The following is a 27,656-nucleotide window of genomic DNA, read 5'->3' as shown; positions in this document are numbered from 1 at the left end:
GAATACTTGTGTAAATGTGATATTTCAGATTTTTTTAAATAAAATTCTAAAAAATTCTACAAACCTGTTTTTGCTTTGTGTGTAGATTGATGAGGGAAAAAAACTATTTAATCAATTTTAAAATAAGGCTGTAACATAACAAAATGTGGAAAAAGTCAAGGGTTCTGAATACTATTCAAACGCACTGTATATTTATATATTACATACTACAAACACAAACACTGACTATGAAACATTACAGTACGAAGTGGGAGCTGATAAACACAAACACTGACTATGAAACATTACAGTACGATGTGGGAGCTGCTAAACACAAACACTGACTATGAAACATTACAGTACGATGTGGGAGCTGCTAAACACAAACACTGACTATGAAACATTACAGTACGATGTGGGAGCTGCTAAACACAAACACTGACTATGAAACATTACAGTACGATGTGGGAGCTGATAAACACAAACACTGACTATGAAACATTACAGTACGATGTGGGAGCTGCTAAACACAAACACTGACTATGAAACATTACAGTACGATGTGGGAGCTGCTAAACACAAACACTGACTATGAAACATTACAGTACGATGTGGGAGCTGCTAAACACAAACACTGACTATGAAACATTACAGTACGATGTGGGAGCTGCTAAACACAAACACTGACTATGAAACATTACAGTACGATGTGGGAGCTGCTAAACACAAACACTGACTATGAAACATTACAGTACGATGTGGGAGCTGCTAAACACAAACACTGACTATGAAACATTACAGTACGATGTGGGAGCTGATAAACACAAACACTGACTATGAAACATTACAGTACGATGTGGGAGCTGCTAAACACAAACACTGACTATGAAACATTACAGTACGATGTGGGAGCTGCTAAACACAAACACTGACTATGAAACATTACAGTACGATGTGGGAGCTGCTGTTGAGAAGAACATGTACTAATGCAACATCAACATTTGAAATGAGAGTGAATGAGACATCACTGAATAAGCCATTTCCATCTCACCATACCCAAATCTGTCAACAACCTCCAAGACGAGGAAACATCTGAATTTGGGGAATGTGATAGAAGACAATATCAACTCCCTTCTCTCTGACTCCCATAATGTCCACGTCACCCATCCTGTAAACTCTCTCAATATCATTACTCCATAATGTCCAGGTCAACCATCCTGTAAACATCATTACTCCATAATGTCCAGGTCAACCATCCTGTAAACATCATTACTCCATAATGTCCAGTTCAACCATCCTGTAAACATCATTACTCCATAATGTCCAGTTCAACCATCCTGTAAACATCATTACTCCATAATGTCCAGGTCAACCATCCTGTAAACATCATTACTCCATAATGTCCAGTTCAACCATCCTGTAAACATCATTACTCCATAATGTCCAGTTCAACCATCCTGTAAACATAATTACTCCATAATGTCCAGTTCAACCATCCTGTAAACATCATTACTCTATAATGTCCAGTTCAACCATCCTGTAAACATCATTACTCCATAATGTCCAGTTCAACCATCCTGTAAACATCATTACTCCATAATGTCCAGTTCAACCATCCTGTAAACATCATTACTCCATAATGTCCAGTTCAACCATCCTGTAAACATCATTACTCCATAATGTCCAGGTCAACCATCCTGTAAACATCATTACTCCATAATGTCCAGTTCAACCATCCTCTAAACTCTCTCACTATCATTATGTTACTCACAATAACAATCCCTAATGATGGACTTCCTTTGGGCTGGGCCAGAAACCACAAGTCTCTCTCTCTCTCTTTCTTCCTATCTCTCTGGTCTCTCTCTCTCTGATCTGTCTCTCTTTCTGTCTCTGGTCTGTCTCTCTCTCTCTCTCTCTCTCTCTCTGGTCTCTCTCTCTCTGATCTGTCTCTCTCTTTCTGTCTCTGGTCTGTCTCTCTCTCTCTCTCTCTCTCTGGTCTGTCTCTCTCTGTTCTCCCTCTCTCTCTGGTCTGTCTCTCTCTCACTCTCTCTGGTCTGTCTCTCTCTCTGGTCTCTCTCTCTTTCTGTCTCTGGTCTGTCTCTCTCTGTCTCTGGTATGTCTCTCTCTCTCTGGTCTGTCTCTCTCTCTCTGGTCTGTCTCTCTCTTTCTGTCTCTGGTCTGTCTCTCTCTCTCTGGTCTGTCTCTCTCTTTCTGTCTCTGGTCTGTCTCTCTCTCTGTCTCTGGTCTGTCTCTATCTGTCTCTCGCTCTCTCTCTCTGGTCTGTCTCTCTCTCTCTGTCTGTCTCTCTCTTTCTGTCTCTGGTCTGTCTCTCTCTCTCTGGTCTGTCTCTCTCTGTCTCTGGTCTGTCTCTCTGTCTCTCGCTCTCTCTCTCTGGTCTGTCTCTCTATCTGTCTCTCGCTCTCTCTCTCTGGTCTGTCTCTCTCTCTGTTCAACAGTAAACTGACTACAATCATTTGTTTGATTTGTAATAAGATAACTGATTGGATTACTAAAGAACAACATGAAGCTGATTGGGCAGTGAAGAAGCAATAGTTTTGTGTTAATGAGTGAAAAGAAGAGACAGACAGACACAGGTGAGGAGGACACGCCCCTACCTACCTGGCATAATCTTCACATCAAAGTCAGGCAGGAGATCATCTGACAGACCTGTACCTGTCTTACCTGGAGAGAGGAGAAGAGCAGAGGTGAAGGACAGGATAGGACAGGGCAGGGCAAGACAGGACAGAGGGCAGGAAAGGTCAGAAGACAGGGGAGTAGCAGGGTTGGGGTCAATTCCATTTCAATTCAGGATCTAAACCAAAATTCGAATTCCATTTTTTTTTTTAAGTGTTGAGGGAAATTGGATTTGGAATTTCAGTTTACTTCTTGAATCGACTGAATTAAGAAAGGAATTGTAAGGGGTCATGGGAAAGTTCTGGGAGAATGAAGTACAGGTAGCAGCAGCATGCAGAGATTTGGACAATAGAAGAGCCAGGAAGGTGGACATGCCAGCATGCAGATGCCACTTTTAGTCTAAATGTGGTTGTCATTGATATGGTTTTGTTGAAAAGCAATGATGCAGAGAAATATGACTGTGTTTCCTTCACCCCACATGAAATACATCCTGACTCACTCTGATAGGGCTTTTCCATCACAGCCCCACTGAATATGTACCTGTTTAGGGAACTGTGTTTCATTTTCTCACATTTACATTTTAGTCCTTTAGCAGACGCTTTTATCCAGAGTTCATACATTTTCATACTTCAAAAAACCAACACAACCCTAGCATTACAAGCACCATGCTCTACCAACTGAACCACACAGGATCACATGGTTTCCATAGCTATGGCTGGCCATGAGGACCTGTGAAGAGCACAGTCAGCAACCTCTGCTTTATGAAGACAGTTGAAGATACTTCAGTCATCTGGCTTTAACTTTAATGTGCTTGTCATTGATAAGGTTTAAGTTGAAAAGCAATGCTTTGAGTCACCACACCTGTCCTTGAAATACAGCCTGACTCAAACAGACTGACTGAACCTGGTGCTGCTTCCCTTTATCTGTAGTGGATTGAATTGGGGAGCTTCCAGTCAGTCTGTAGACAAATGAGTTGATGATATTACCAGTACCATCACAGTGATGTCACAAATACATAGGCAGTGAATTCACTGCCAGCAGCTCTGTGTTACAATAACACGTTCTCTCTATCTCTTACTGTTTCCCTCTCTGGGGATATGAGTCACTAATGTTAGTTCATATTTCAACTTCATATACAACTCCGCAAAAAAAGGTTAGCCACGCTCACACAAATGTGTTATAATGTGGCACAGGCTGGTACGAGAGAGAGAGAGGGGTGGGGGGGGAGAAGAGAAGAGAGAGAGAGGGAGAGGTATAGCGAGAAAGAGAGAGAGAGAAGGATAGAGAGAGAGAGGGAAAAAGGAATAGAGAGAAATGGGTGATGGAGAGAGAGGGTGAGAGAGGGAGAGAGAGAAAGGGGGATGAGAGTGAGGGAGAGAGTGGGAGAGAGGAATAGAGAGAAAGGGGGATGAGAGTGAGGGAGAGAGTGGGAGAGAGGAATAGAGAGAAATGGGGGATGGAGAGAGAGAGGGAGAGGAATAGAGAGAAAGGGGGATGAGAGTGAGGGAGAGAGGAATAGAGAGAAAGGGGGGATAGAGAGAGAGAGATAGAGGACATTAGGGAAGACCATTTACTTCCCCCCATAATGTGGTTGTTTGATCTTGGCTGTGTGCTGGAATGTTGTACAGTAGCCATAGAGATACACATCTAAAATACATGTAGGGAGTATACTGTATCCTGGCTGCTACCATGCTGACCATACAAACACCACAGTCCGTGTCACACTACAAGACTAGAAATGTAGCAGGTGAAGCAATACTTCACCTGCTACAGGTGAAGCAATACTCAAAGAAGGATATGAACCTGGAGTGTTGTAGAAAGGACTTAAATCCACTCATATTGATATGAACCTGGAGTGTTGTAGAAAGGACTTAAATCCACTCATATTGATATGAACCTGGAGTGTTGTAGAAAGGACTTAAATCCACTCATATTGATATGAACCTGGAGTGTTGTAGAAAGGACTTAAATCCACTCATATTGATATGAACCTGGAGTGTTGTAGAAAGGACTTAAATCCACTCATATTGATATGAACCTGGAGTGTTGTAGAAAGGACTTAAATCCACTCATATTGATATGAACCTGGAGTGTTGTAGAAAGGACTTAAATCCACTCATATTGATATGAACCTGGAGTGTTGTAGAAAGGACTTAAATCCACTCATATTGATATGAACCTGGAGTGTCGTAGAAAGGACTTAAATCCACTCATATTGATGTCAGACACAGAAGGTATTCAGAAGGTTATTAGTACTGTGATGTTGTAAGTGTGCTCAGCCTCCTATGAGAGCCTGTATTAACCTGATCTATACATCTTGACATGCTCCTACTATAGCTGCCTAGGTTGGGCCCTGCCTGAGGGAATACAAAGACCTGTTTTTCTATTACCCCAAAGGAGCACAATGTTTCTCCTGTGGCCTCCAGTGGTTTGAAGCAGGGATCCTGATACCGACCTTGGCAATATGCTGCCCATATCTGTCTATTGTTCAGGCTGGTACAGGACAGACTGTCCAGTGTTGTCCTGGCCTCCAGTGGTTTGAAGCAGAGATCCTGATACAGACCATGACCCATGTCAGTACATTGTTCCTGTTCAGGCAAAACAACTTTATCAGAGCGAGTTGTAAGTATCAGACAGACAGGAAGAGGGTTTAATGGTGTAGGAGCTCCCAGGCCCTCCTGGACGGCCCTACTCTCTTTGCCCACATCAAGAGCAGCTTAGATGGAACTTACTCCTGGAATTCCTCCCCTCGCTGCTGGGTACTGGGCTAATGCACCGCTGCCTGACTGGCTGGCAGTCATTATGAAACAGAGAGGAGTTTAGAGGTTTTCTGTTTCACTCACTCTGGACATTTGTTCTTTCTATGACCTCTGACCCATGTGTTGACTAATAAAGTGGAGAAAACTGTTCCTGCCCCCTTCACAACCAGAGAACCTGACCTTACAAGCATATAATACAACACACTAACAAGCCTACAATACAACACACACTAACAAGCCTACAATACAACACACACTAACAAGCCTACAATACAACACACACTAACAAGCCTACATTACAACACACACTAACAAGTCTACAATACAACAGACACTAACAAACCTACATTAAAACACACACTAACAAGCCTACAATACAACACACACTAACAAGCCTACAATACAACACACTAACAAGCCTATAATACAACACACTAACAAGCCTACAATACAACACACACTAACAAGCCTACAATACAACACACACTGACAAGCCTACAATACAACACACACTAACAAGCCTACAATACAACACACACTAACAAGCCTATAATACAACACACTAACAAGCCTACAATACAACACACACTAACAAGCCTACAATACAACACACACTAACAAGCCTATAATACAACACACTAACAAGCCTACAATACAACACACTAACAAGCCTACAATACAACACACACTAACAAGCCTACAATACAACACACACTAACAAGCCTACAATACAACACACTAACAAGCCTATAATACAACACACTAACAAGCCTACAATACAACACACACTAACAAGCCTACAATACAACACACACTGACAAGCCTACAATACAACACACACTAACAAGCCTACAATACAACACACACTAACAAGCCTATAATACAACACACTAACAAGCCTACAATACAACACACACTAACAAGCCTACAATACAACACACACTAACAAGCCTATAATACAACACACTAACAAGCCTACAATACAACACACTAACAAGCCTACAATACAACACACACTAACAAGCCTACAATACAACAAACACTAACAAGCATATAATACAACACACACTAACAAACCTACAATACAACACACACTAACAAGCCTACAATACAACACACACTAACAAGCCTACAATACAACACACACTAACAAACCTACAATACAACACACACTGACAAGCCTACAATACAACACACACTAACAAGCCTACAATACAACACACACTAACAAGCCTACAATACAACACACACTAACAAGCCTACAATACAACACACTAACAAGCCTACAATACAACACACACTAACAAGCCTACAATACAACACACACTAACAAGCCTACAATACAACAGACAAACGACTCTCACCCCTGATCTATATATTTGACCACCTAGTCTTTCTCTCTCCCCGTGTCACGCCATTCATTCCCCTGGCCCCCTGACGACAGTAAAACCTAGTTGTTGCCGTGGGAATCCCGACAAGTGGCTTCTACTATACTAGGTCAATATCTGGGGTAACCCAATTTCTACTCAATGTAGTTCTGTGAGAGCTACTACACATCACAGAGGACATGGTCCACTGACAGACCACTGTGGTTTAAAGGGATGGTGTAGTTCTGTGAGAGCTACTACACATCACAGAGGACATGGTCCACTGACAGACCACTGTGGTTTAAAGGGATGGTGTAGTTCTGTGAGAGCTACTACACATCACAGAGGACATGGTCCACTGACAGACCACTGTGGTTTAAAGGGATGGTGTAGTTCTGTGAGAGCTACTACACATCACAGAGGACATAGTCCACTGACAGACCACTGTGGTTTAAAGGGATGGTGTAGTTCTGTGAGAGCTACTACACATCACAGAGGACATGGTCCACTGACAGACCACTGTGGTTTAAAGGGATGGTGTAGTTCTGTGAGAGCTACTACACATCACAGAGGACATGGTCCACTGACAGACCACTGTGGTTTAAAGGGATGGTGTAGTTCTGTGAGAGCTACTACACATCACAGAGGACATGGTCCACTGACAGACCACTGTGGTTTAAAGGGATGGTGTAGTTCTGTGAGAGCTACTACACATCACAGAGGACATGGTCCACTGACAGACCACTGTGGTTTAAAGGGATGGTGTAGTTCTGTGAGAGCTACTACACATCACAGAGGACATGGTCCACTGACAGACCACTGTGGTTTAAAGGGATGGTGTAGTTCTGTGAGAGCTACTACACATCACAGAGGACATGGTCCACTGACAGACCACTGTGGTTTAAAGGGATGGTGTAGTTCTGTGAGAGCTACTACACATCACAGAGGACATGGTCCACTGACAGACCACTGTGGTTTAAAGGGATGGGTGTAGTTCTGTGAGAGCTACTACACATCACAGAGGACATGGTCCACTGACAGACCACTGTGGTTTAAAGGGATGGTGTAGTTCTGTGAGAGCTACTACACATCACAGAGGACATGGTCCACTGACAGACCACTGTGGTTTAAAGGGATGGTGTAGTTCTGTGAGAGCTACTACACATCACAGAGGACATGGTCCACTGACAGACCACTGTGGTTTAAAGGGATGGTGTAGTTCTGTGAGAGCTACTACTCATCACAGAGGACATGGTCCACTGACAGACCACTGTGGTTTAAAGGGATGGTGTAGTTCTGTGAGAGCTACTACACATCACAGAGGACATGGTCCACTGACAGACCACTGTGGTTTAAAGGGATGGTGTAGTTCTGTGAGAGCTACTACACATCACAGAGGACATGGTCCACTGACAGACCACTGTGGTTTAAAGGGATGGTGTGACAGCATGCTAACTGTTCCTGTAGCCCTCCAGTCATTGCGTTAACACTAGTTAGCAACGGCTCCAGAAACGACCTTCAATGACCTTCAACTTCCTGCAGGCAGAGACATCTAAATGGTAAGTAGAAGAAAAGGCTCAGTGGCCAGAATGTGTCTCTGTCTCTTTAACACTGGGATGTGATGAGGACCATCTATCTATGTGGTATAACTGGGCTGTAGTGTGTTATAGAGACTCTGGACTTAGTGCTGAGTGGGTGGTTCTACTGGACTGGTTTATAGAGAGACAGCCAGCCAAATAAAAGGTCTCTCTCTCTCTCTCTCTCTCTCTCTCTCTCTCTCTCTCTCTCTCTCTCTCTCTCTCTCTCTCTCTCTCTCTCTCTCTCTCTCTCTCTCTCTCTCAAAAGCAGTATGGCCACGCAGAGCGTCACCATAGCGACGCTAGTTACCGCACTCAGGGATGTGGGGCCGCCATTGTTAAGCAATAACACATAAATATACGTTAAAACACAGGATTCACTCAAACAGACACTTTCTTTTCATGCTAAGGAAACAAGTTGTACCTTCCCAGCTAACAGACAGTATATCACACTACACTGAGTGGGCACAGACAGACCTATCCCACTAGCCAACAGGCAGGATGTCAAGAAGACACCTCCCTAACAGTACTCAGTCCTGTACATCTCTACACTAGATGATGGGCTACTATTGTCCTAACAGTACTCAGTCCTGTACATCTCTACACTAGATGATGGGCTACTATTGTCCTAACAGTACTCAGTCCTGTACATCTCTACACTAGATGATGGGCTACTATTGTCCTAACAGTACTCAGTCCTGTACATCTCTACACTAGATGATGGGCTACTATTTTCCTAACAGTACTCAGTCCTGTACATCTCTACACTAGATGATGGGCTACTATTGTCCTAACAGTACTCAGTCCTGTACATCTCTACACTAGATGATGGGCTACTATTGTCCTAACAGTACTCAGTCCTGTACATCTCTACACTAGATGATGGGCTACTATTGTCCTAACAGTACTCAGTCCTGTACATCTCCACACTAGATGATGGGCTACTATTGTCCTAACAGTACTCAGTCCTGTACATCTCTACACTAGATGATGGGCTACTATTGTCCTAACAGTACTCAGTCCTGTACATCTCTACACTAGATGATGGGCTACTATTGTCCTAACAGTACTCAGTCCTGTACATCTCCACACTAGATGATGGGCTACTATTGTCCTAACAGTACTCAGTCCTGTACATCTCTACACTAGATGATGGCTACTATTGTCCTAACAGTACTCAGTCCTGTACATCTCTACACTAGATGATGGGCTACTATTGTCCTAACAGTACTCAGTCCTGTACATCTCTACACTAGATGATGGGCTACTATTGTCCTAACAGTACTCAGTCCTGTACATCTCTACACTAGATGATGGGCTACTATTGTCCTAACAGTACTCAGTCCTGTACATCTCTACACTAGATGATGGGCTACTATTGTCCTAACAGTACTCAGTCCTGTACATCTCTACACTAGATGATGGGCTACTATTGTCCTAACAGTACTCAGTCCTGTACATCTCTACACTAGATGATGGGCTACTATTGTCCTAACAGTACTCAGTCCTGTACATCTCTACACTAGATGATGTTCTACTATTGTCCTAACAGTACTCAGTCCTGTACATCTCTACACTAGATGATGGGCTACTATTGTCCACATGATAGCTGCATTGTTTCCATTGATAGATGTTCCTTAGCTAACAACTAACGCCGCCTGGTTACATAACAGGAGTGACTACTGCCTAGCAACCTGACAGTAGGTCAGAGGCAGGGTGGTAGATGACTGGGAGAGATCAACCTGACAGTAGGTCAGAGGCAGGGTGGTAGATGACTGGGAGAGATCAACCTGACAGTAGGACAGAGGCAGGGTGGTAGATGACTGGGAGAGAACAACCTGACAGTAGGTCAGAGGCAGGGTGGTAGATGACTGGGAGAGAATAACCTGACAGTAGGACAGAGGCAGGGTGGTAGATGACTGGGAGAGAACAACCTGACAGTAGGTCAGAGGCAGGGTGGTAGATGTCAGACTGGGAGAGATCAACCTGACAGTAGGACAGAGGCAGGGTGGTAGATGTCAGACTGGGAGAGATCAACCTGACAGTAGGTCAGAGGCAGGGTGGTAGATGACTGGGAGAGATCAACCTGACAGTAGGTCAGAGGCAGGGTGGTAGATGTCAGACTGGGAGAGATCAACCTGACAGTAGGACAGAGGCAGGGTGGTAGATGTCAGACTGGGAGAGATCAACCTGACAGTAGGTCAGAGGCAGGGTGGTAGATGACTGGGAGAGAACAACCTGACAGTAGGTCAGAGGCAGGGTGGTAGATGTCAGACTGGGAGAGATCAACCTGACAGTAGGACAGAGGCAGGGTGGTAGATGACTGGGAGAGAACAACCTGACAGTAGGTCAGAGGCAGGGTGGTAGATGACTGGGAGAGAACAACCTGACAGTAGGTCAGAGGCAGGGTGGTAGATGTCAGACTGGGAGAGATCAACCTGACAGTAGGACAGAGGCAGGGTGGTAGATGTCAGACTGGGAGAGATCAACCTGACAGTAGGTCAGAGGCAGGGTGGTAGATGACTGGGAGAGATCAACCTGACAGTAGGACAGAGGCAGGGTGGTAGATGTCAGACTAGGAGAGATCAACCTGACAGTAGGTCAGAGGCAGGGTGGTAGATGTCAGACTGGGAGAGAACAACCTGACAGTAGGACAGAGGCAGGGTGGTAGATGACTGGGAGAGAACAACCTGACAGTAGGTCAGAGGCAGGGTGGTAGATGACTGGGAGAGAACAACCTGACAGTAGGTCAGAGGCAGGGTGGTAGATGACTGGGAGAGAACAACCTGACAGTAGGTCAGAGGCAGGGTGGTAGATGACTGGGAGAGAACAACCTGACAGTAGGTCAGAGGCAGGGTGGTAGATGACTGGGAGAGATCAACCTGACAGTAGGTCAGAGGCAGGGTGGTAGATGACTGGGAGAGATCAACCTGACAGTAGGTCAGAGGCAGGGTGGTAGATGACTGGGAGAGAACATAAGAAATACTCCAGAAAAATGGACGCTTTGTGGGGTTAGGTGCCAGTGACAAGACAGAGATATACTGTAGATGGTTGGTTGCTTCTATATGAGGGGGTTTATATAACGTCTCTATGAGGGGGTTTATATAACGTCTATATGAGAGGGGTTTATATAACGTCTATATGAGGGGGTTTATATAACGTCTATATGAGGGGGTTTATTTAACGTCTATATGAGGGGGTTTATATAACGTCTATATGAGGGGGTTTATATAACGTCTATATGAGGGGGTTTATATAACGTCTATATGAGGGGGTTTATATAACGTCTATATGAGGGGGTTTATATAACGTCTCTATGAGGGGGTTTATATAACGTCTATATGAGGGGGTTTATATAACGTCTATATGAGGGGGTTTATATAACGTCTATATGAGGGGGTTTATATAACGTCTATATGAGGTGGTTTATTTAACGTCTATATGAGGGGGTTTATATAACGTCTATATGAGGGGGTTTATATAACGTCTATATGAGGGGGTACTCCATGGAAATGGATCAACTTGCATGTCAACTTGAATCATGTCGCCTGAGAGTAAATTAGAGAAATCATATTTAAATGGACTTGTATTTGCATATCCTTAATGTCATAAATGGGAAGTATTGCATGAAGTGTTTTCCCTTCCTGTCTGGGTTGGCTTCACTTCCTGTGTAATGGTGGTTGTCTTCCTGAGGAGTGGGGCAGGGGGGAGAGGTAGGGAGGAGGGGGGTGAGGAGGGATGAGGGTAGGGGTGAGGAGGGGGATGGAGGAATGGAGGGTAGGGTGAGGAGGGGGATGGAGAAATGGAGGGTAGGGGTGAGGAGGGGGGATGGAGGAATGGAGGGTAGGGGTGAGGAGGGGGGATGGAGGAATGGAGGGTAGGGGTGAGGAGGGGGGATGGAGGAATGGAGGGTAGGGGTGAGGAGGGGGGATGGAGGAATGGAGGGTTGGAGGGAGGAGAGGGGAGGGCTGAGAAGGGTAGTTGAGGACTCACCCAACACCAGAAGCTCCACAGGGGCCTCATTCCTGCCCTCGAGGTCGTCAGAGATGACCACCTTACAGAGGTACACCCCACTGTCTCCCCACTGGAGCTCCCCGATACGCAGGTCAGCCTCTGGAGAGAGGGAGGGGGAGGAAAACAGAAGATATTAAAAGAAAATAAGTATCACATCTAACATATCACTCTGTCAACATCACTCTGTCAAACATCACTCTGTCAAACATCACTCTGTCAAACATCACTCTGTTAAACATCACTCTGTCAAACATCACTCTGTTAAACATCACTCTGTTAAACATCACTCTGTCAAACATCACTCTGTTAATCACTCTGTCAAACATCACTCTGTCAAACATCACTCTGTCAAACATCACTCTGTTAATCACTCTGTCAAACATCACTCTGTTAAACATCACTCTGTCAAACATCACTCTGTCAAACATCACTCTGTTAAACATCACTCTGTCAAACATCACTCTGTCAAACATCACTCTGTTAAACATCACTCTGTCAAACAGCACTCTGTTAATCACTCTGTCAAACATCACTCTGTCAAACATCACTCTGTTAAACATCACTCTGTCAAACATCACTCTGTCAAACATCACTCTGTCAAACATCACTCTGTTAATCACTCTGTCAAACATCACTCTGTCAAACATCACTCTGTTAAACATCACTCTGTCAAACATCACTCTGTCAAACATCACTCTGTCAAACATCACTCTGTTAATCACTCTGTCAAACATCACTCTGTCAAACATCACTCTGTCAACCATCACTCTGTCAAACATCACTCTGTCAAACATCACATTGTCAAACATCACTCTGTTAAACATCACTCTGTCAAACATCACTCTGTCAAACATCACTCTGTCAAACATCACTCTGTTAAACATCACTCTGTCAAACATCACTCTGTTAAACATCACTCTGTTAAACATCACTCTGTCAAACATCACTCTGTCAAACATCACTCTGTTAATAACTCTGTCAAACATCACTCTGTTAAACATCACTCTGTCAAACATCACTCTGTCAAACATCACTGTGTCAAACATCACTCTGTTAATCACTCTGTCAAACATCACTCTGTGTCACGTCCTGGCCAGTATAAGGGTTATTTGTTATTGTAGTTTGGTCAGGACGTGGCAGAGGGTATTTTGTTTGTGGTTTGGGGTGGTGTTTTATGTAGTAGGGTGTTTGATTTATTATTTCCGGGTTTTTGGGGTTATGTTCTAGGTTTGTATTTTCTATGTGGTCTCTAGTCTTTTGTATTTCTATGTCTAGTTTATTGGGGTTGGACTCTCAATTAGAGGCAGGTGTTTTCTAGTTGCCTCTGATTGAGAGTCCTATATATGGGTATGTGTTTGGTTAAGTGTTTGTGGGAGATTGTTTCTTGTTTTGCCTGTGTGAGCTTGACAAGACTGTTTTGTTGTTTGTGAGTTCTTCGCTTTTGTTATTTTGGTGTTCTCTTTATTTTAAAATAAATACAAGATGAGCATCCACATTCCTGCTGCGTTTTAGTCCTCCATTCCCGACGACAACCATTACACTCTGTTAAACATCACCGTGTCAAACAGCACTCTGTAAAACTACCTTACAACATTCCTTAACTTCCCATGTGAAGTCTCAAATACATCACCTCAGGTTTCAACTGAGAATATAAATATCAAGATCGTCAAGGACAAGGAGGAACAGAGAAACAGGTTTGTTTTGGCCAGTTAGGGGGACGAGGAGAGAACATTGTGTCTGTCACAGTCCACGGAGGAGTTGTGTTGAGTCATAAACAGTAAAGAGTAAAGGAGGCGAGAGGTTGGGTGGACTCTGTGGAGGGAGACTCAGCAGACCAGTCAGTCCATTGTGAGGCGGACATGTAAACAGGCCTATTTAAGGGACAGGAAGAGACAAGCATAATGAACAGCCTTTCCTGTTGGGGATAGGGCTGGAGGTGGGGCTGTGGGTTAGGAGACTGCAAGTCTCAAATCCTATGGACAACCAGAAAATAGTTTTTGGGATATCTATTAACATGCCACTGTATTGAACCCATTTGGTGCAGTTTATAATATTGCACTGTGCTTTATTATGGACAATAGGTTCAGTACATGTCACTGCATTCTGTATCAGAAAGAAGTTTGGGCCTCTTTGAAGTCTCGTAGATCGACGCACTGCACTCTTTATGTTTATAAGTCCCTTCTGCATAAACCTCTGTACCTTACCTCCTTAACTTAAAGACGTATGAAATACCAAACAGGATCTCAGGGAGGATCACTCTGGAGGTCACTTAGCAAATCTGCTTTTAGTTGTTTTGCACCTTACTTCCGGAATAATCTCCAAGGCTCTCTAAACGTGGATGAAATGGTTCCTCAAGGACACTTCAAAAGGCTGATTAAATACCTTTTTACTGAAGAATGTGTTTGTTTTCTATGATGAATGTGTTTAACTTTTTGTGTATTGATGTGAACATGATGTGTATAGTGCATATTGATGTGTATAGTGTATATTGACGTGTATAGTGTATATTTATGTGTATAGTGTATATTGATGTGTATAGTGTATATTGATGTATGTAGTGTATATTGATGTGTATATTGATGTGTATAGTGTATATTGATGTGTATATTGATGTGTATAGTGATGTGTGTAGTGTATATTGATGTGTATAATGTATATTGATGTGTATAGTGTATATTGATGTGTATATTGACGTGTATAGTGTATATTTATGTGTATAGTGTGTATTGATGTGTATAGTGCATATTGATATTGTAGTGTATATTGATGTGTATATTGATGTGTATAGTGTATATTGATGTGTATAGTGTATATTGATGTGCATAGTGTATATTGATGTGTGTAGTGTATATTGATGTGTTTATTGATGTGTGTCGTGTATATTGATGTGTATATTGATGTGTATAGTGTATATCGATGTGTATATTGATGTGTATATCGATGTGTATATTGATGTGTATATTGATGTGCATAGTGTATATTGATGTGTATAGTGTGTATTGATGTGTATAGTGCATATTGATATGTGTAGTGTATATTGATGTGTGTATTGATGTGTATAGTGTATATTGATGTGTATAGTGTATATTGATGTGTATAGTGTATATTGATGTGTATATTGACGTGTATAGTGTATATTTATGTGTATAGTGTGTATTGATGTGTATAGTGCATATTGATATGTGTAGTGTATATTGATGTGTATATTGATGTGTATAGTATATATTGATGTGTATAGTGTATATTGATGTGCATAGTGTATATTGATGTGTGTAGTGTATATTGATGTGTATATTGATGTGCATAGTGTATATTGATGTGTATAGTGTATATTGATGTGTGTCGTGTATATTGATGTGTATATTGATGTGTATAGTGTATATCGATGTGTATATTGATGTGCATAGTGTATATTGATGTGTATATTGATGTGTATATCGATGTGTATATTGATGTGTATATTGATGTGCATAGTGTATATTGATGTGTATAGTGTGTATTGATGTGTATAGTGCATATCGATATGTGTTGTGTATATTGATGTGTATATTGATGTGTATAGTGTATATTGATGTGTATAGTGTATATTGATGTGCATAGTGTATATTGATGTGTATAGTGTATATTGATGTGCATAGTGTATATTGATGTGTATAGTGTATATTGATGTGTGTAGTGTATATTGATGTGTATAGTGTATATTGATGTGTGTAGTGTATATTGATGTGTATATTGATGTGTGTTGTGTATATTGATGTGTATATTGATGTGTGTATTGATGTGTATATTGATGTGTATATTGATGTGTATAGTGTAAATTGATGTGCATAGTGTATATTGATGTGTATAGTGTATATTGATGTGTGTAGTGTATATTGATGTGCATAGTGTATATTTTTATTTATTTATTTATTTCACCTTTATTTAACCAGGTAGGCAAGTTGAGAACAAGTTCTCATTTACAATTGCGACCTGGCCAATATAAAGCAAAGCAGTTCGACAACATACAACAACACAGAGTTACACATGGAGTAAACAACATACAGTCAATAATACAGTAGAAAAAAATATGACTATATACAATGTGAGCAAATGATGTGAGATAAGGGAGGTAAAGGCAAAAAAATGCCATGGTGGCAAAGTAAATAAAGTATAGCAAGAAAAACACTGGAATGGTAGATTTGTAGTTCAAATATAAATAATATGGTGCAAAGGAGCAAAATAAATAAAATAAATAAATACAGTAGGGGAAGAGGTAGTAGTTTGGGCTAAATTATAGATGTGTATAGTGTATATTGATGTGTGTAGTGTATATTGATGTGTATATTGATGTGTATATTGATGTGCATAGTGTATATTGATGTGTATAGTGTATATTGATGTGTGTAGTGTATATTGATGTGTATATTGATGTGTGTCGTGTATATTGATGTGTATAGTGTATATCGATGTGTATATTGATGTGCATAGTGTATATTGATGTGTATATTGATGTGTGTCGTGTATATTGATGTGTATAGTGTATATTGATGTGTATAGTGTATATTGATGTGCATAGTGTATATTGATGTGTATAGTGTATATTGATGTGTGTAGTGTATATTGATGTGCATAGTGTATATTGATGTGCATAGTGTATATTGATGTGTATAGTGTATATTGATGTGTGTCGTGTATATTGATGTGTATAGTGTATATTGATGTGTATATTGATGTGTATATCGATGTGTATATTGATGTGTATATTGATGTGTATAGTGTATATTGATGTGTATATTGATGTGTGTAGTGTATATTGATGTGTATATTGATGTGTACAGTGTATATTGATGTGTATATTGATGTGTATAGTGTATATTGATGCGTATATCGATGTGTATATTGATGTGTGTAGTGTAAATTGATGTGTATAGTGTATATTGATGTGCATATTGATGTGTGAAGTGTATATTGATGTGTGTAGTGTATATTGATGTGTGTAGTGTATATTGATGTGCATATTGATGTGTATAGTGTATATTGATGCGTATATCGATGTGTATATTGATGTGTGTAGTGTAAATTGATGTGTATAGTGTATATTGATGTGCATAGTGTATATTGATGTGTATATTGATGTGCATAGTGTATATTGATGTGCATATTGATGTGTGTAGTGTATATTGATGTGTATAGTGTATATTGATGTGTGTAGTGTATATTGATGTGTATAGTGTATATTGATGTGTGTAGTGTATATTGATGTGCATAGTGTATATTGATGTGCGTAGTGTATATTGATGTGTATAGTGTATATTGATGTGCGTAGTGTATATTGATGTGCGTAGTGTATATTGATGTGTATAGTGTATATTGATGTGTGTAGTGTATATTGATGTGCATAGTGTATATTGATGTGTGTAGTGTATATTGATGTGCATAGTGTATATTGATGTGCGTAGTGTATATTGATGTGTATAGTGTATATTGATGTGCGTAGTGTATATTGATGTGCGTAGTGTATATTGATGTGTATAGTGTATATTGATGTGTGTACTTGCCATGTCTGATACTTTATTTATCAACCCTCCACCTTACTCTCTCTCTCTCTCCCTCCATCCCCCCATGCCCTCCTCCATCCTTACTCCACAGATTCTTGGAACATGTTTGTGCCCACCAGGGTTCACCAGAGGAGCCAAACCATTAAGGCTGACTTCACAGTGAACAGACAGAGAGAGAGAGCTCCTTTTGAAGAGCCCCATATCAGAGACAGAGGGAGAGAAAGAAGAACAGAGAGAGAGCTCCTTTAAAGAGCCTCACATCAGAGAGAGAGGGAAAGAGAGGGAAAGATGGAGAGAGAGAGAGAGAGAGATGGAGAGAGAGAGAGAACAAGGGGCGAGGGAGAGGACAACATTAAAGCACAGCAATGTGGGAAAAAAAATCTCTTTTGTCCATCTGGTCACAGGAGAAGAGAGGGTTGATTCTTATCCCTGATTTACAGCTCAATAAATCTGGGGTCCACTTGCAGGTCCATTCCTTTTCCTCTTTGCCCCCCTCTCTCTCTCTCTGTCTCCCTCTCTCTCTGTCTCCCTGTCTCCCTCTCCGCCCCTCTCTCTCTCTCTCTGTCTGTCTCCCTGTCTCCCTCTCCGCCTCTCTCTCTCTCTCTCTCTCTCTCTGTCTCCCTCTCAGCCCCTCTCTCTCTCTCTGCAGCTCTCTCTCTCTGTCTCCCTCTCCGCCCCTCTCTCTCTCTGCAGCTCTCTCTCTCTGTCTCCCTCTCCGCCCCTCTCTCTCTCTCTCTCTCTCTCTCTCTCTCTCTCTCTCTGTCTTCCTCTCTGCCCCTCTCTCTCTCCCTCTTTCCCTCTCTCTCTCTGCAGCTATCTCTCTCTCTGTCTCCCTCTCAGCCCTCTCTCTCTCTGTCTCCATCTTTCCCTCTCTCTCTCTGCAGCTATCTCTCTCTCTGTCTCCCTCTCAGCCCTCTCTCTCTCTGTCTCCATCTTTCCCTCTCTCTCTCTGCAGCTATCTCTCTCTCTGTCTCCCTCTCAGCCCTCTCTCTCTCTGTCTTCCTCTCTGCCCCCCTCTCTCTCCCTCTTTCCCTCTCTCTCTCTGCAGCTATCTCTCTCTCTGTCTCCCTCTCAGCCCTCTCTCTCTCTGTCTCCATCTTTCCCTCTCTCTCTCCTCTCCATCTCCCTCTTACTCTTTCTCTCTCGCTCTCTTTCCCTGTCTGCTCACCGATGCCTCTGAGTCTAAAGCGGCTATCAGAGTCCAAAATGTGTATGTGTACACACAGCAGTGTTCTACAATGTTGGACCACTGACTTTCATACTTTGAATTCTTAGCGTGGCTCAAGCAATTTCTCCAACTATCAACACATTAAAACGCATAGAAGACGAGAACGTTGAGCCGCGTTGGCTGGGGATTGTGGGGAGGAGCGTGTTCGGACTGTGCGTCCCCCACGCACAATGGGACGCCAGACTATCACGTCTCTTCCTCTTCATCACCCTGCCTGTCCTCCACAACAACCTCTCAGTGTCTCTTCAGAGGACCTCACAGCACACATGTGGGTGGGTGCATGTCAATGTGTGTGTTATAGAACTGAGAAGAGAGGCAGCCTTGTGACCTGCCTGTGACCTCAACCACCTGTGATCTTCATCTATATGGTCTTTATTTTGATCTGCTGGACCTGACCAGCCTCCCTGGACATCTAGTCCCCCTGATGTAATACCATCATCACCAACACTAGTGACATGTCTTTTATCTAGAGGACCTGACCAGCCTCCCTGGACATCTAGTCCCCCTGATGTAATACCATCATCACCAACACTAGTGACATGTCTTTTATCTAGAGGACCTGACCAGCCTCCCTGGACATCTAGTCCTCCTGATGTAATACCATCATCAACAACAGTAGTATTGAGTGCCATGTCTTACTGTTGATGATAGTAATATCTCTGCCCTTGTAGTGCTCGGCCAGGGTAATGGAGGATCCGGTGACGGAGGCCACCACGCGGACGGTGCGGCTAGAATCGGAGCAGTCTAGATGGGACGAGGAGCCCAGCTCGGACCCCCTTACCCCCAGGCTCTCTGGGAAGCTGAAGGCGTCGCGGGTGCGGTCGCGGCAGTAAGACTTGTACCACCATTGGACCACAGGCGTCTGGGTGGACATGCTGGAGTATTGACACGGCAGAACCACCGACTGGAACAGCATGGCATACTTCCTGTCTTCACGAGCGGAGACCTGGATGGCTGAGCTTGATGGGAGATCTGGGGGAGAGAGACAGAGAGAGAGAGAGAGAGAGACAGAGACAGAGACAGAGACAGAGAGAGAGAGAGAGAGAGAGAGAGAGAGAGACAGAGACAGAGACAGAGAGAGAGAGAGAAAGAGAGAAAGAGAGACAGACAGACAGACAGACAGACAGACAGACAGACAGACAGACAGACAGACAGACAGACAGACAGACGGTCACTAATTGCCATGTCAAGGAGATGACATGACAGCACAAACAGATCTGGGACCTGGCTAGCTGGCAGTGTCACTGTGAACAGACATATAGAGAGAAATCCCCAGATCTGCAGCGTTGCCTGTCCTCCCTCCTACATTCACCACGGGACCAGCACTTCAGACCAACCGGTAATTACATAATCTAGTGAATGTTCACCTCCAGCCTCACAAAGCTCCTAAAACCCAGTTAAATACAGCCTGTTACAATCCAGGTGAAATAGAGCACGAGCAGGCTAGTCTGACTGAGTGTAGTGGAGGTGAGTTGGACTGATGCTCTCATGATGAGGTAGCCCTGCGTATGTACACTGTACGCGCCATAACCAGTGTCACCCTCAGGAGGTTTCCCACCTGTGACATGCGGTTCTGAGGCTGGAACTGGGTTAGTTAGAAGAAGAGCCTCCATTTCTCCTAGACCTAGACTGTGTTAACTATGTCTGCTTGGATAAGGGACTTGACGGGACCGCTGAAATGTACTTGTCTCCTTGTTTGGGAAAGAGGAGAAGAGGTGGTTTCATCCTTAACAGGTGTCTATACGGTTAGTGTCAGCCCCAGGCTGGGGCAGAGGCTACTAAAAGGTTTTCCTCAACCTCAGAAAGACAAATCAGAGTTTCTCAGGATCTGTTCCAGTTCAATTCCTGTCTGTACAATTGAACACGGTATGTGTCCCAAATGGCACCCTATTTAGTGCCCTACTTTTGACCAGGGTCCATAGGTCTCAAAAGTAGTGCACTATGTAGGGAATAGGGTGCCATTTGGGACGAACAAACAGAATTTCTGCAGTGGAGGAGACTGTAATTTTAATAGGCAATCTGACTCAACAAAATGAACAGAATGATATGTTGCTGGTGTGGTAATATTTCATTTTAAATACCAGTTACCCAGGTTTACCAGTGTGGTGATTGAGTAAATCCCCCCACACTTAACACAAGTGGTCACTATAACCACAGTCTCAAAGCCTAAAAACATAAAAACAGCTGATTCACTCTGTCTGTATCTGACTCACTGAGTTCAGTTGATATGATTCTGAACAGAACGTAGCAGAGGTGGTTCAGTGGTTCATGATGAGGAACCTGATTCACTCTGTCTGTATCTGACTCACTGAGTTCAGTTGATATGATTCTGAACAGAATGTAGCAGAGGTGGTTCAGTGGTTGATGATGAGGAACCTGATTCACTCTGTCTGTATCTGACTCACTGAGTTCAGTTGATATGATTCTGAACAGAATGTAGCAGAGGTGGTTCAGTGGGTCATGATGAGGAACCTGATTCACTCTGTCTGTATCTGACTCACTGAGTTCAGTTGATATGATTCTGAACAGAACGTAGCAGAGGTGGTTCAGTGGTTGATGATGAGGAACCTGATTCACTCTGTCTGTATCTGACTCACTGAGTTCAGTTGATATGATTCTGAACAGAATGTAGCAGAGGTGGTTCAGTGGTTGATGATGAGGAACCTGAAGACGAGCGTTAGCTCTCAGAGTTCATGCCTAGGATCAAGCTCAGGGAACAAACAGTGTTGTGGTGAGTAGACAGGTTGAAACCCAGATGGTTAATAAGCTCTGAGCCCGACAGATCTCATGAGCAGGAGCTTGACAACACAGCTGGACAGTCCAGTCAATCAGCAGGTGATGAACTGAAAACACACACGCCTAAAAACATCTGTGTCTGCTAAGTATGTGTGTGTGTGTGTGTGTGTGTGTGTGTGTGTGTGTGTGTGTGTGTGTGTGTGTGTGTGTGTGTGTGTGTGTGTGTGTGTGTGTGTGTGTGTGGTGTTTCTCTGAATAGGCAGTGGGAGGTGAGGTCAGTGAACAATGTGGTCTGAAATGGAACAGTGAGCAGAGAGGGAGAGATGGGGGATGGGTAGCTTCATTTAATCATGTCCTGTGTGTGTGTGGTGTGTGTGTGTGTGTGTGTGTGTGTGTGTGTGTGTGTGTGTGTGTGTGTGTGTGTGTGTGTGTGTGTGTGTGTGTGTGTGTGTGTGTGTGTGTGTGTGTGTGTGTGTGTGTGAAACAGGGAACTTCTGGAGGAGCCAGCATTAAAACAGTACCAGCTTCCATAACATTACTAGAACATTCCCAGCAGCAGAAAGGGAAACAACAGGAAAGTCAGCAGGGTCTTTCAGAGGATTGAGAGCTACTAGGAACACAGGCTTTATTCGTTTCCAGGGAAACCACCTCAGCAGAGGAGCAGGGACAGGGCTGGTTTATTTGATGAGTTCCTCTACAGAAGAGCCCTACGGAGTCTACAGAAGAGCCCTACGGAGTCTACAGAAGAGCCCTACGGAGTCTACAGAAGAGCCCTACGGAGTCTACAGGAGGGGTCTACAGAGTCTACAGGAGGGGTCTACAGGAGGGTTTAGAGGGGAGAGGAGCTGAGCCTAGCTGTTTCAGACACAGAGCGAGAGAGAGATTAAACGACAGAGAGAGAGATGGTAGAGAGGGAAACAGTGTAAAGAGAAGAGAGAGAGAGAGAGAGAGAGAGAGAGAGAGAGAGAGAGAGAGAGAGACACAGAGAGAGAGAGAGAGAGAGAGAGAGAGAGAGAGAGAGAGAAAGAGAGAGAGAGAGAGACACAGAGAGAGAGAGAGAGACAACAGAGAGAGAGACAGAGAGAGAGAGACAGAGAGGAGAAAGAGAGAGAGAGAGAGAGAGACAGAGAGAGAGACACAGAGAGACACAGAGAGAGAGAGAGAGAGAGAGAGAGAGAGAGAGAGAGAGAGACACAGAGAGACACAGAGAGAGAGAGAGAGAGAGAGAGAGAGAGAGAGAGAGAGAGGCACAGGGGAAATCGGTTGGTGTATAGTAGGCTACATTCCTCACACCACAGGCCACAGCACTTCAGGAGAGCAGGGAACGAAAGGATGAGGAGGGAAAGGGGGGAGAGGAGAGGCAGGGAGCAGAAGTCCACTTCTGACCTGTTCCTTACGCTGTTTATAGTTTGAAAGTTGCACATAGAGCGTTAGAAAAGAAGGCCCTTTTCCCTGTGGTGTCCCTCAAACACCTGCTGCCAGTCTAAGGACCTGTGGTGTCCCTCAAACACCTGCTACCAGTCTAAGGACCTGTGGTGTCCCTCAAACACCCGCTGCCAGTCTAAGAACCTGTGGTGTCCCTCAAACACCCGCTGCCAGTCTAAGGACCTGTGGTGTCCCTCAAACACCCGCTGCCAGTCTAAGGACCTGTGGTGTCCCTCAAACACCTGCTGCCAGTCTAAGGACCTGTGGTGTCCCTCAAACACCTGCTGCCAGTCTAAGGACCTGTGGTGTCCCTCAAACACCGCTGCTAGTCTAAGGACCTGTGGTGTCCCTCAAACACCTGCTGCCAGTCTAAGGACCTGTGGTGTCCCTCAAACACCTGCTACCAGTCTAAGGACCTGTGGTGTCCCTCAAACACCCGCTGCCAGTCTAAGGACCTGTGGTTTCCCTCAAACACCCATTGCCAGTCTAAGGACCTATGGTGTCCCTCAAACACCTGCTGCCAGTCTAAGGACCTGTGGTGTCCCTCAAACACCGACTGCTAGTCTAAGGACCTATGGTGTCCCTCAAACACCTGCTGCCAGTCTAAGGACCTGTGGTGTCCCTCAAACACCTACTGCTAGTCTAAGGACCTGTGTCCCTCAAACACCGACTGCTAGTCTAAGGACCTATGGTGTCCCTCAAACACCTGCTGCCAGTCTAAGGACCTGTGGTGTCCCTCAAACACCTACTGCTAGTCTAAGGACCTGTGTCCCTCAAACACCGACTGCTAGTCTAAGGACCTATGGTGTCCCTCACAAACACCTGCTGCTAGTCTAAGGACCTGTGGTGTCCCTCAAACACCTACTGCTAGTCTAAGGACCTATGGTGTCCCTCACAAACACCTGCTGCTAGTCTAAGGACCTATGGTGTCCCTCACAAACACCTGCTGCTAGTCTAAGGACCTATGGTGTCCCTCACAAACACCTGCTGCTAGTCTAAGGACCTGTGGTGTCCCTCAAACACCTGCTGCTAGTCTTAGGACCTGTGGTGTCCCTCAAACACCTACTGCTAGTCTAAGGACCTGTGGTGTCCCTTACAAACACCTGCTGCTAGTCTAAGGACCTGTGGTGTCCCTCACAAACACCTGTTGCTAGTCTAAGGACCTATGGTGTCCCTCACAAACACCTGCTGCTAGTCTAAGGACCTATGGTGTCCCTCACAAACACCTGCTGCTAGTCTAAGGACCTGTGGTGTCCCTCAAACACCTACTGCTAGTCTTAGGACCTGTGGTGTCCCTCAAACACCCGCTGCCAGTCTAAGGACCTGTGGTGTCCCTCAAACACCTGCTGCCAGTCTAAGGACCTGTGGTGTCCCTCAAACACCTGCTGCCAGTCTAAGGACCTGTGGTGTCCCTCAAACACCGCTGCTAGTCTAAGGACCTGTGGTGTCCCTCAAACACCTGCTGCCAGTCTAAGGACCTGTGGTGTCCCTCAAACACCTGCTACCAGTCTAAGGACCTGTGGTGTCCCTCAAACACCCGCTGCCAGTCTAAGGACCTGTGGTGTCCCTCAAACACCCATTGCCAGTCTAAGGACCTATGGTGTCCCTCAAACACCTGCTGCCAGTCTAAGGACCTGTGGTGTCCCTCAAACACCGACTGCTAGTCTAAGGACCTATGGTGTCCCTCAAACACCTGCTGCCAGTCTAAGGACCTGTGGTGTCCCTCAAACACCTACTGCTAGTCTAAGGACCTGTGTCCCTCAAACACCGACTGCTAGTCTAAGGACCTATGGTGTCCCTCAAACACCTGCTGCCAGTCTAAGGACCTGTGGTGTCCCTCAAACACCTACTGCTAGTCTAAGGACCTGTGTCCCTCAAACACCGACTGCTAGTCTAAGGACCTATGGTGTCCCTCACAAACACCTGCTGCTAGTCTAAGGACCTGTGGTGTCCCTCAAACACCTACTGCTAGTCTAAGGACCTATGGTGTCCCTCACAAACACCTGCTGCTAGTCTAAGGACCTATGGTGTCCCTCACAAACACCTGCTGCTAGTCTAAGGACCTATGGTGTCCCTCACAAACACCTGCTGCTAGTCTAAGGACCTGTGGTGTCCCTCAAACACCTGCTGCTAGTCTTAGGACCTGTGGTGTCCCTCAAACACCTACTGCTAGTCTAAGGACCTGTGGTGTCCCTTACAAACACCTGCTGCTAGTCTAAGGACCTGTGGTGTCCCTCACAAACACCTGTTGCTAGTCTAAGGACCTATGGTGTCCCTCACAAACACCTGCTGCTAGTCTAAGGACCTATGGTGTCCCTCACAAACACCTGCTGCTAGTCTAAGGACCTGTGGTGTCCCTCAAACACCTGCTGCTAGTCTTAGGACCTGTGGTGTCCCTCAAACACCTACTGCTAGTCTAAGGACCTGTGGTGTCCCTTACAAACACCTGCTGCTAGTCTAAGGACCTGTGGTGTCCCTCACAAACACCTGTTGCTAGTCTAAGGACCTGTGGTGTCCCTCAAACACCTACTGCTAGTCTAAGGACCTATGGTGTCCCTCAAACACCTGCTGCTAGACTAAGGACCTATGGTGTCCCTCAAACACCTGCTGCTAGACTAAGGACCTATGGTGTCCCTCACAAACACCTGCTGCTAGACTAAGGACCTATAGTGTCCCTCAAACAGCTGCTGCTAGACTAAGGACCTGTGGTGTCCCTCAAACACCTGCTGCTAGACTAAGGACATATGGTGTCCTTCAAACAGCTCCTGCTACCTAAGAGGACATTTTAAACACAGAGCTGGAGAAATCTACAAATCTACACTTCTCTATATAACTACATAATCCAAAAGGAGTACTGTAGCCTACATTAGACAACTTGAACTCTATAGGTTTATCATTTCAAAACAATATTCCCTATCTGTAATACACCATTTTTCATACTTTACTGTAATTATTGTATTAATTTATTAATGGATATTACAACTCCAATGTACACTATTGTACACTGATTGAAGTCAGCCCTTCACATTATTCACACGTGGCTGAGTACCATGGAACAAACAGAAGACTGTCTACAGCCGCCAGACCTGTGCTACCTTCATTGCGCTGCACCAAGTCACACAACAAAGCTCATGCTTCTATCCCTCGTGATGTTGAAATCAAACGGCAGGATAGTCTACATTCCAAATCCGTCACTTTGTATCGTTTACGGGCTACACACGTCTTGTACTATAGGCCTACGTGACTGTAACTTGAAAGTAAATTACGTTTTTTTCTTTGAAGGCTACAATGCATCGTTCTTTCCTGAAATGTTTTCCCTTTGTAAATCCTGAGAAAAAAAAATTCTGTGCAAAAAACATGGAAAAAACATCAACCGATTTTTTTTTCTGTTCGAAATCAAAACGAGGGCAGGTTCGAGACGAGAACAATAACATCTCAAAAGTAGAGGTGAGGAGAAAACTCAACATAATAAAGTTGTTAACCTGTTCCACTGCTAGGTTGGCTAGTTAGTCAGTAAAAGTTATATACATCTTCATCACCTACCTGTCAGGAATAATACAGGAATCCACCATCTCAGCAACAAACACATCTTCCATATCAAAGCATTTGAGTTTAGAGAAGTGCTGTGTACATGTTCTCCTCGCCTTTTCCGCCTCATTCCTCAAACCGCTATTCGGTGCGCCTCGCTCTACCCGAGTATAACGGGATTGTAACGCTCCTAGCTCTAACCGAATATAACGGGACTGTACAGGTCCTGGCTCTTCCCGAGTATAACGGGACTGTACAGGTCCTGGCTCTTCCCGAGTATAACGGGACTATACCGTTTGAGAAATGGGTGGTGCATGCGCGGTTTGGTCCTTTTGAGGACAAGGGGGGCGTTCATTTAAAAGTGACTCAAGCATCTTTACATGTTGTGGTCAATGGTGACTGTGTCTATTTGGGTCATTCTTGAATTGCGGTGATAAATTCTGATCCTTGACTTTGGCATCATGTAAAAGCACATTAAAATGAAAAAAACATGACAAGTAATACATTTGTAAAAATGACAAAGGTTGTTTGCACACATCAATCTTTAGGAAGCCTACAGATGGGAATACCATTCTGAGGGCAGACAGCTTTCACCCCAAAAGGCTAAAAGAGAATATTCCATATGGCCAATTCCAAAGAGTCCGCAGAATTTGCGATCAGGAAACAGACTATAGTGTCAAATCTGCTGAATTGGAGAATCGTTTCTTGAATCGGGGCTACAGCGTTCAGGTCCTGAAAGATGCAGGTATAAGGGCTGGATTACTTGACAGAGAGAACTTGTTGCGAAGGGGAGTGCCTCGTGATGCATCAGAGAGAGTGTATTTTGTTACAAAATACAGCACTGAAGCAGAGAACATTAAAAGAATCAT

General features: G+C 44.1%; 1 protein-coding gene across 7 annotated transcripts in view; it reads right to left on the bottom strand.

Annotated features, from left to right (window-relative positions):
• LOC115188693 (immunoglobulin-like domain-containing receptor 2) overlaps positions 1-27,190 on the bottom strand; it is a 39,069-nt gene extending 11,879 nt beyond the window's left edge. For 3 of the 7 annotated variants that reach the window (XM_029747415.1, XM_029747417.1, XM_029747414.1), the window contains exons 1-4: positions 26,803-27,188; positions 19,738-20,070; positions 12,310-12,429; positions 2,599-2,661 (exon numbers count right to left, since the gene is read on the bottom strand). In XM_029747415.1, coding sequence (XP_029603275.1) covers positions 2,599-2,661; positions 12,310-12,429; positions 19,738-20,070; positions 26,803-26,917 — 631 coding nt within the window. In that variant the 5' untranslated portion in view covers positions 26,918-27,188. Of the gene's footprint in view, positions 1-2,598; positions 2,662-12,309; positions 12,430-19,737; positions 20,071-26,802 lie in introns of all 7 variants that reach the window. The other 4 variants (XM_029747413.1, XM_029747419.1, XM_029747418.1 and 1 more) reach the window with 4 other exon arrangements.
• Positions 27,191-27,656: the final 466 nt, after the last annotated feature.

Source organism: Salmo trutta, unplaced genomic scaffold, assembly GCF_901001165.1.
Source record: "Salmo trutta unplaced genomic scaffold, fSalTru1.1, whole genome shotgun sequence".
Classification (NCBI taxonomy): domain Eukaryota; kingdom Metazoa; phylum Chordata; class Actinopteri; order Salmoniformes; family Salmonidae; genus Salmo; species Salmo trutta.
This window is presented reverse-complemented; position numbering and strand designations above follow the sequence as displayed.